Source organism: Manacus vitellinus, unplaced genomic scaffold (genome assembly GCF_001715985.3).
Source record: "Manacus vitellinus isolate BGI_N305 unplaced genomic scaffold, ASM171598v3 scaffold_74_pilon, whole genome shotgun sequence".
NCBI lineage: Eukaryota > Metazoa > Chordata > Aves > Passeriformes > Pipridae > Manacus > Manacus vitellinus.
In genome coordinates this window covers 154,777-165,322 of record NW_021940780.1, presented here as the reverse complement: position 1 = coordinate 165,322, position 10,546 = coordinate 154,777, and the positions used below count along the sequence as shown (strand labels likewise).

At 44.7% G+C, this 10,546-nt stretch overlaps 1 protein-coding gene across 1 annotated transcript in view; it reads right to left on the bottom strand.

The window, feature by feature from the left end:
• SLC23A2 (solute carrier family 23 member 2) overlaps nt 1-10,546 on the bottom strand; it is a 56,721-nt gene that overhangs the window by 15,867 nt on the left and 30,308 nt on the right. The window contains exons 4-8 of the mRNA XM_029964554.1: nt 8,732-8,848; nt 7,234-7,391; nt 2,852-2,940; nt 1,502-1,572; nt 196-377 (exon numbers count right to left, since the gene is read on the bottom strand). Coding sequence (XP_029820414.1) covers nt 196-377; nt 1,502-1,572; nt 2,852-2,940; nt 7,234-7,391; nt 8,732-8,848 — 617 coding nt within the window. The remainder of the gene's footprint in view (nt 1-195; nt 378-1,501; nt 1,573-2,851; nt 2,941-7,233; nt 7,392-8,731; nt 8,849-10,546) is intronic.

Sequence of the window (10,546 nt, the reverse complement as noted above, 5' to 3'; positions counted from 1 at the left end):
TGCAATGCCACCTCTGGTGTCCCTCCCTGCTGGCAGCACTGCAATGCCACCTCTGGTGTCCCTCCCTGCTGGCAGCACTGCAATGCCACCTCTGGCAGTCGAGCTGACCCCAGCGCTTCCCTGACACCCAACACTCCTACATGACAACTCACCACCCTCTGGCCTGAGCCAGGAGCCCCCCCCAGCAGTACTTACAGCATGGCAATGCCCCAGTGCTTGCCAGCTCTCTCCCCAGCAGCCTGGAAGCCGGAGAGGCCGATGAGGGCCACGGTGGGGGTGATGGTCAGGGGGCCGATGTAGCGCAGGAGGGCCCCGGGCAGGCCGAGCAGTCCGATCACCACCTCGATCAGGGAGGACATGATGATGGCACCTTGGATCTGAACACACAACAAGGGCAAAGAGCCACCTCAGTCCCCTCTGACAGGCAAAGCCAAAGCGTTTCTTTTTCTGCTCTGGATTACAAACTGCACTTAAAAAGAATTCAGTGACACAGAAGAACTCAGTATATTTTTCGTCATAAAACAGCTCATTATGTTTAACTGACTTATTGCTTAAGCATAACACTTATGGTTTGTTTTTTTTTCTCCACAAAACTATTACACAACAGACCAGTGGGCCAGTCTGGAAGCTGTGTGGAAAGCACATCACACTGTCAGACAGGAGACCTGGGGTCCAGGCTAACCTTTAAGCTCTCAGATCGAACGGCAAGGGTTGGTGCGCCACGAGGTGATGCTCCTAAAGCTCCTAGGGGCAGAGTGTGTCTGCATTGGTCACAAGTGCTCCTTAGAAGCTGGATTAGAGCAGCGTTGTGGTCTCAGGAGACTGTCAGCCCTCTTGGCTGCAGGGCTCTTGGCAGGATGTAGCTATGGTTTGAACATGGGGAAGAGAGAGGGGTTGTTTTTAATTAAGAAAAAGTTGGCAGCCCAAAGCAACGGGATGGGAGATAAATTCCATGACACACGCCCTCGTTTGGACCTGGCTATCTACCACTCCAGCGTGGTACAACCCTCATCCTGGGCCCTGCAGGGCTGAGAGTGGAGAAGGACTTTGGGGGAGCTCTGCAAGTCTCTTGGGAGAATCAACATCTTATCAGGAGAGTCTCCAACTTAAAAACTCTTGGGGGATGACCCAGCTTTGCTAAACTGTGGGTTCATCTTCCAGGGGCCAGCCCACTGCACAGGGCCAGCAGGCAGCAGGTCTGGCAGCAGCTGAACTGCTGCCAATGAGCACAAAGCAGAGGTACAAGAAGAGTTTGCATCTCACTTGAGCATTTCACTGCACGACTTTTGGAATGTGGTAACTAACTCCTGGTATTTGCTGTCCAGTACGAACAGGTTGGAAAGATGAAAGACTTCCATGAGATGAGTAAAGGGATATATTCAAATGGAAATCGCAGTGAAAGAAGAAATTACCAACTTAAAGACAAGGACACACAGATGTTTGGGTGAGAAACTTAACTGGAACTGGACAGAGGGACAGCTAAAGGCAACTCCCACATTACCTCTCGGATCCGGGGGTACCAGATGTGCTCGGTGTGCGGCAGCTCTGCTGTCCTGTTTGTAACTGTTATATCTTACAGAGAGGAGACAAGAAAACACAGGTACTTATTTATTTATTTATTCCTCAGCCACTCTGCCATCATTTCCCACAAAATAACCCCCTCCTCATGCTGGGTCTGACAAAGGAGCCTGGATTTACACGGAGAACAAGCTCTGCAGTGCTACCAATGAAGTAGCAACAGCCTCACATTCCCCAAGAACCAACCCTTCATTCCACCCACCACACCAAAGTGGGAACAAATCCTAACTTTCAGGAAGGAAGGTCAATTGGGGATTCCCTTCCCACTCCAATAAACAGATGAATGGAGAATTACTCAAGTGCACACTGGAATCAAAGGCTCCAACTCCATCAATTTAGGTCACCCACTGAATGAACTGACCCATGGCAACAACCCCAACTGGCATCTTTTGAAGGTGAAAAGGTCCAAGAGGAAGATGCAGCAAAGCTCTTTTGGAAAGGCTGGAGTAGTGGGAAAATGGCTTTGCCATCCAAGGTTATCAGACAGGATTTTCTTTCGACAAGATGTGTATTCAGTTACTGGCACATTCTGAATGTGAACCAACAGAGATGCTTAAACACATAGATAATATAAATTAAATTATTAGAGAATCCAAAGGAGCCCTGGGAAGAACTTTAGGTAGAAACAAGTAGCTTGATTCTCTATGGGGCTGCCTCCCACTGCCCACAGCCTTGTTACTGAATAACCACACCCCATTAAAAAGAAAACTGCCAGAGGAGTTTCCACTTCAGTTTCTAACCTAATTCAAAGCCAAACACCCCATCCCAATGAGCTTTACTGCATATTTCCCCTCTGAAGTTAAAACCTTTCAGGATGATGACATTAGCAAAGGAAGAGCTCAAATGAACACCCAAATCTTGTCAAAACCTGTCAGGTATGACTTAAACAGGGAAAAATCCTGGTCTTGAGGTGATGCTGAACATCAAACTTCCTCCTACTCAACTTCAAAGGATTCGACTGAACTTGCTATTTCCAAATATTGGGAAGGAACATTTACGGAATGTAAATGCAACAGAAGAATTACTTTGTGCTACTGTTGGATTTCTTTTGACAACATTTTTTTAATATTAAAAAGTCCCCAGAAATAGAACTCCACAAGGGCATTTTTAGGAATCTTTTTCTAAGGCACAAAGATTAACATTGTAAGAGGAGAGACTTTTCCTGTTCCCTCCTCAACTCTTCCAGTTTCCCCCTCAGAAGGTTTGGCTGTTGCACTTTAAGTGATCTGGGCCATTGGTCACTTCCCCCTGAACAAGCACAAAGGACAATTACCTGTGTTATTACATTTCCACTTCTCCAGAGAGAGTATTGCTCTGGCAGGTGCTAAGAATGCAAAAGCACTGGCTTGGAACAGGGGTAACCTGTTGGAGGGAAAGGAGAGGTGGTGACATTCAGTGGTGCCCCAGCACCGTGGCAGGAGGGTGGGCACTGAGACTCAAACCCTCAGCCAGTCAGGAAAGTGTGAAATGGGAGAATTCCTCATCAAACAAACCCAGCCAGTGAAATACTCACAGACTCCCCAAGCCAAAGAGCCACCACCACCCACACGAAGTTCCTACCAATCTGCACCGGGTCATTCCAGGCACCAGGGGGTGATGTCAGGTTTTGACTCAGAGCTCAGGGATGCAGATGCACCGTCTGGGGTAACCACCACACAGACTGCTGAACAGGCAGCTTTTCCCAGCCCACCACAGCTCACAAGCCCTCTCCAGGGGCAGCCTGCAGGCTCAGTGCCTCCCCTCTGCATGACTGCAAGCCCAGTCACTCAGACACTCATCTGGAAGTGCGTGTGTAAATAACTGCCAGGTTGATAAAAGCAGATTAGATGTTCCAGGTGCTTACCACCAATAAATACAAACACTGCAAGAATTTCAAGATGACATTCTTAGCATTGGTGTTTATACTTCCCAAAAGATTTAAGATTGAAAGAGCATCTACCAGCATCAACTACGTGTTTACTGACCTCACTGCAGGCCGTGTAACACAAACACGCAGATGTTACTTAACTACAGACAAGGTTCACTTTGAACTATTCTATAAATACTGACAGTAATTGCAATAAGATTCCCTTTAATAGCAGATCTCAAAGTGGAGCACGTGGTTATTGCCCCTGAGCTGCTCCATGTTATGGCTTTTAAGCCACAGTGAAGCTCCTCGAGGGAGGGCAAACACCAGGAGAGGAGACAGAACTGCAGCAGAATCACAGGAAGACCAGAAAAGGCTCAAAGGAGAAAAAATACGTGGAAAAAATCCTCTACACACTGAACACAGAAAAGATCAAACCAGAAGCATGTTACTAATAGTTGTTAAGTTTACAGGCAGGAGTTGGAGCACCACTGGGAAGCACTTTGGGCCTTGGGCACCCTAAAAACCCACTGAAAAGGGTATCAGCAACTCCAACTTCATACAACTCATGAGCCATCCAAGCATGGCTGACTGGATGCAATTCCCCCTGGGAGTCTCTCCAAGCACAAATCCCAGTTTTATCTCTGGGAAGAAAGACATGGTTGGCAGCTCAGTGAATGATTCACCTTATTTTGCAGGTTCATTAAGCAAACTGAGCTGCTAGTGCCCATGGCAAGATCTGCAACACCTGAGACAAGCTGTTACTGCTCCATCCCACCTACACAGCCCTCTGTACCTCCAGAGATCTTGTAAATACACTTTGCAAACACATTCTCCAGTGATGAACTCAGCTGTACTGAGACCTGGGTCCAGATTGTTCTGTATCACATTAAATATCCTGAATAATCAGATCTCAGCACGTCCTGTTTAACCCTTACATGACACAGTTCCAAAAGGACCAGCAGACTCAAAATAGTGGGGTTTTTCCCCAAGCAGGGAAGAAAAAAAAAAAGAAAGGTATTTTTTTTTATTTTTTTATTTTTTACCCTTATTCCTCAAAATCAGCCAACCAAGATCCGTCTCCTTCTGAAGAGACAGCTCCAGTCTGGAATGTGACTTATGGATGTTAAGCCAGGCACCCACTGCTAGTCAGCTAAAGCCCCAAAAGCTTAAAGTCCTAAAGCTTGACTGGGACATCATTTTAATTTCATGACAATATGATCAAGTTGCTCAGTTTTGCAGCAGCTCCTGTGAGGATGGAGGGGTTTATGCAGTTAAAGTCATCTGGAAAGGTCTCATTATCCCAGCATGTCCCACGGATGCAGGAAAGCTCAGACAGTGATGGGCACAGCAACAACCCTGAAACCTGAGGTAGATTAAAGCTGGGTTTGATTGTCTCAGTCACTAATTACCCTCGATCCCTGCCAAGGCTCCTGGCTCACCCCCCAACCTGGGGAATAGCTGGAATTCCTAAAACCAGTCTGGGTACCAAACTGACCACAACTCTGCCTCATAACTGAGCTAAATCCTTCTGTAAGGACCTTTCAACCGTGGAATTTGACCTTTTGAAACCTTTATTTGCTGAAATACTTTGCAGTTGACAGACTTGCCAATGAATACTTTAAAATCTCATTTAAAGGCCTTTGCTGCTATATCCCATTCCCAGCCTTACATAAACCCCCAGCCACGTGGTAAATAGTTATAAAACAGCCAAGCGTGGAGATTTTCTCCTTAAATACAAGTTATTTTAAGGCCCAAACACAATTGCCTTCAAGTATATAAAAAAATGTAACTCCAGTGCAAGTGGGAGCCACTGAAAAGGGGAAAATCCCAACAGATGGAGGGCAGGGGTGGGATTATACACAAGGAACAGAGAATTTCAATATGATGGGACCATCAGTTTAGTCCTTTTATTTCTGAAAGAGCCCAAAATAACTCATTAAGTAATAAAGGAATTAAAAATAAAATTAAATTAATAATTTTTTAAAAATAAAATGGAGAAAAAGAAAATAAAAATAAAATAAAGTCATGGTAAGTAATAAAGAGCCAAAATTAGTTAGGGGGAAAAAACTGAAATATGACAAATGTGAGGAGATAAGGTCTCAGGAAACATGAAAATTAAGCTTTTCTGATAAATTTGAGGCAGAGGAGGAAAGCTAGTAGGGGTAGAGGAAAACAAAGCCCCCCTCTGAGCTCATCCCCATCCACAACTTTGCACTTCCAACACAACTGGAAGGTTTCAAACTTCAACAAATCCAAGGAGGAGGCACTCAAAGCTGAACAATTAAATCTTATAATTGTCCACAATCCCTCCATTCCCTAAAAAAAAAAAAGGACAAATTGAAGATGGGAGGAAAATCCATCACTCCCATGGAAAGGGAAATTCAGATCAGCAAGGGGGACAACTCTGCTCCTCCAGGAGAGCTGCTGGAGGGTTTGTGGTTACAGCACAAAGAGCCAATTGGGCTGAAAATACCATTATTAACTCTGGGGAGTCTTGACTTAAAGAAAATATATTGAGGAAAGAAAATTTTCTCCAATTTCAACAATTTTCACTATGTTGTTTTGTCATCAGAATGAACTTTTTACTCAAAATAGAGGAGTGATCTCCTGAGTTGAGTAAGATACAAAAAAAATATAGGGAAGGTTGGGGTTTTTTTAAGGAAAAAGAACAGACAGCAAATCAAAGTTAACTAAAATAGCAATCAAAGACTACACTGGAAAACCCGAAATATTTGGCAAATTTTTAGATAAAAAGCTGATCTACCACAGGCTTGGTTTCTGCACCCCCTGAGACACCTCCGACACCCAAAAATCCTGGTTCTCAGATAAATCTGGGAAAATGTGGGAGGTGTTTGGCCACTTGCTGTTGGAAAATAGAAAATGGTTCTGAAATGGAACTAAATGGCCCGTGAATCATTCAGGGAAGCATCTGAGGGAATCCTCTTAACTATGCACTTTGGTTCTGGTTTTCCTTATCACTCTTGGTTTATCCTCTTGAATAACATGCAGAAGTAACTCCACAGGTTTTAGTTATTCCCAAAGTTTAAATAAACACATCGAACACCTCTGCAGTGATCACTGTGAAACACAGGTTTATAAAGAAGATTTATCTTCATGTTAATAAAACTGACAACATCCTGTCCTTGCCAACACCAGATTTATCCAAGTATTTGCCAAGTGGGCTCTTGTTTCCTCCTAAGGAGAGGTGAAGGCACCCCTGGAAAGCTACACCTTTGTGTGTGGGTACTCCTAACTCCAGGCATGATCATGACCTGCAACTCAGAGCAACTAACAAATAAAAACAAATTATCTGATGCACTGGAAGGTAACAGAGACTCAGTTCAGAGAATTACATGTTACCCTCATCACCTTTCCCCACCTTTTTAATTTGCCAAGCCCTTCACAGGTAATTTGGTGCAGGACTGATCACAACCACCTTAATACTAGAAAGAATAAAATATCATTCAAGAAACAAATAACAAATAAATTAGAACACCCAAATTAGTTGCTCTTTACCACAGTGTATGAATTTTTTCCTTTTCCCCAGAAACACTTCTGCCTTCTCTGTTCTCATGAGTTTCCCTCCTCCTTCTCCTGTTTCCCTGCTGTATTTTCTTACCCTTGGAATGCCCTTTGTTATTTCAGATCCACCTTTTTTTGGGAGCAGCTTTCTAAAGCTTGCCCTGTGTCTGACCTATCCTGTGTCTCGTGTTCATCCTTTGAAAACACATCCCCTCCCTCTCGGATCTCGGAAACCTCAACGCGTGCCTGGCCTTACCACCACCCCAGCGAGCCCCAAACCTCACCTGCAGCCAAAGGTTGTTTGTAACAACGTGGTGATGCCCACACAGAAGAAAATGGTCCCAATCAACTGGCTGGTGGCCCACTGGTCAAAGCCCACACACATGGCATCGGCCAGCAGGAAGGGCACGGCGATCGTCCCGCTGAAGCACGTCAGGTAGTGCTGCCAGAGGCAAAAGCTCGGTTAATTCTGCACCCACTGCTCAAAAATAAATTCATTTATCGCCATCTTTTCTCTTGCTTTGGGTATTTTGAATTTCCACCCAGGATCTCTTCCTGGTCCTAAGCTTTTCTTCAAATATTTCTTTAAATATTCTCCCCCAGCTACCACTCGCCAGTTGCTAATGATCCCTGGCTTTGTAGCATAACCCAGGTTATTTAAATAGCTGCAGGGCTGCTGCTCTTGAGCAGGAGGTATCCAGGTAACTGTGCTGGAAACAGAGAAAAGCACAGGAGTAGCTGCATTCACTTGCACCCATGTGAAAAACCCTCTGCTCACAAATGAACCCGGAGCACACACAGAGCAGGGTGCAAAGGAGCTCCCAGGGACCAGAAACCAGGCACTCATTGGTTCCTTCTCAATCCAACCACATGAAGCAAAACAAACAAACAAACAAATTCACTGTTTTGAGCAAAGCAAGTAAAAATAGAACTCCCCCAGAACTGCCTGTCCTTCAGGAAAGGCAGAAATAAAAAGGATGCTTTGGAATGTATTTGTTTGGAGAGCTCAACGTGTTTTACAGATATTACCAAATTCCCAGCATTCCTGTGGGACAGATATTATTACCACTGGAGAAAGGAAGGAGATGAAACTGGAGCTGTTCTGCTTCCCACAAGTGAGGGGCTGAGCTGGCAGTAGGGTCCAGCTCTCTACTACAGCCTTACTCACTGCAGGAAGCACATGTTCTTACTCCAAGGATTCTCCAAGGAACACAGAAGTTTCCTGCTCTGCTTCCCAGCAAGACAGGCCCACAATGATGCTCTTAAGACTTGAAATAACTACTAGCAGCTTTAATATTCAAAATTTCAGGACTAAACCATCGTCTCTCTCTAATTCCAGAAGTGCAAAATGTCACTTCTCAAGGTCTCCACTGAGTATTTGCTGAAAAAACTACTCAGAATTGAAGTAACTACAGTAGCAGCTTTAATATTCAAGATTTCAGGACTAAACCATTATCCCTCTCCATCTTTAATTCCAGAAGTGCCAAATGTCACTTCTAAAGGTCATCGCTGAGCATTTCCTCACTTACTTACTAACAGCAGCTCATAAGACTAAATATTTGAGTGAATCTCACAAATGCAGGAGCAGAAAACAGATCATTATCAACACAGTGATCTCAGTGTGTGATCAGCTTCAGAAAAAGCCTCTCAACACCTTCTTCAAACACCCGAGAGGGCGAAGAATAAAATTCTCACACACACAAATGCAATGAACTGGGCAGAAAACACTGAACAAGCTTTAGAAGGTACAGAGGGAGAATTAACCCCTGGTTTGGAACATACCTGTAGCCCCAAAAATATGCAGAGGTACCAGGGAGGAACATCCTCAATGGTGTAAATCATGTCAGTCCTCTGGGCGTCCAAACTGCCGCTGCTGTCCAGGGTCTCTGCCAGGGAGCTCTGGGGGGTGGCAGGGGGCAAAGGGGGGGAGCACACAAAGGACACAGCAGGTTATTGCTCTGCACCAACAAAGTGAGTCTGAACTGTCAGGCAACTCCCCATACTCCAAGGCTGGTCCAACACTCCCAAACAATGCTGACACATGACATTTTTAAAGCCTTTTACCTCTGACCAGCTCAGCTCCAGCTCCTGAATTTGTCCTGAACGTGCTCCCTGCTGTCAGCCATCCCCTGCTTATTTACAGTGACTTATTTATAATTGCTGATTTATCACAGAACTGATCTGGCAGCCAAAAGGTGACCAAAAATGGCATAATCATGACAAGACTATTAAGAAAAACCAAAACCAACAAACCAAAACCACAAAACCAAACAAAAAAAGGAATTAGGGAAGAATTGGAACTAAGTAGAAGAGCCACCAGTGGTTGTTCCCAAAGCAGAAGGGCTCTGTCCTTGCATAAGAGACCAAAATGACAGACAAAAAATTCCTCATTATGGTAATTCTTACCCAATTCCATCTTGGCTAACCTTTTTTAGCCAAAGGATTTATTATTTTTGCTTCCACCCCACATTCAAGCAGTCAAGAAAAATGCTAATTATTATAATCAAACACATCCCCAGCCAATTCGTGTCAGACTTCCCCTAGGAATTTAAATCCCTGCAGGAATTTCAGTGAGACCACACTCTGCCCCACCACATGCCCAGAGGGCCAACAGACAACTGACCACATATATTCACACATCCACATCCCTGTGGGTTTTCCACTAAAACAAAATCCAGCTCCATCATTTCTCCTTCAGAACTATGGAGAATCATTTCCTTCCAACTCTCCAGTTTGGGAATTCCTGAGAGCAAAACCACACTGCTCCAAAGCCCCAACACCACAGTAAAAGCAGGAGGAAGTATCAGGTTTTATCATTACCAAGAAACCAAAAACCTCCTTATGTAAGAACTGTTCTGCCCTAATCCACACCAGGACACAACAAGCCCACGTGAAGTTGCCTCACACCAAGACTGGGAGTTCTGCCAGACCTGTGACTGCCTCAGATGGTCTTCACTTCTCCAGAAATCCCAACATATCCACGGGTCACACTTAGGGAACCTCCACTGCAGATCACCTACAAGGCCAGGGAAGCCAAACTGCCTCCTGGTCCTTCCCTCTCACCTCAGTCTTCTGTTGGGAAAACAGGTGCCACTGGGATAATTCTCCTGACACAGGATTATGGAGAGGTTGGGGGTATTGCAGTGGAAAAGTAAAATATAGGAACACTAATCTCAGAAAAGTCTTTTAAACCACATTAAGCACCAGGCAATCCTCTCACCAGGGTATAGGTCCTAAACTGAGGAATTAAGGAAACTGTTCCCTGCCCAACTCATCGGGTCAATTTGCAGCACCACTGACACTCCTTCATCAACTGAAACATGAATTTTTTCTCTCCTGACCCAATTCTCTAAAAAATCCTGAATAAAATCCTGAAAAAATCAGGAATTTGAACTACAGAATCGTTAAGGTTGGTAAAACATTTAAGATCATCAAGTCTAACTGTCAACCCATCACCAGCACCACGTTCAACCACGTCCCCAGTTGCCACATCAGCGTGTTTTTGGAACGCTTCCAGGGATGGCAACTCCACTGCTTCCCTGGGCAGCCCATTCCAACCTTTAACAACCCCTTCTTTGAAGAAATTCCTCCTGTTGT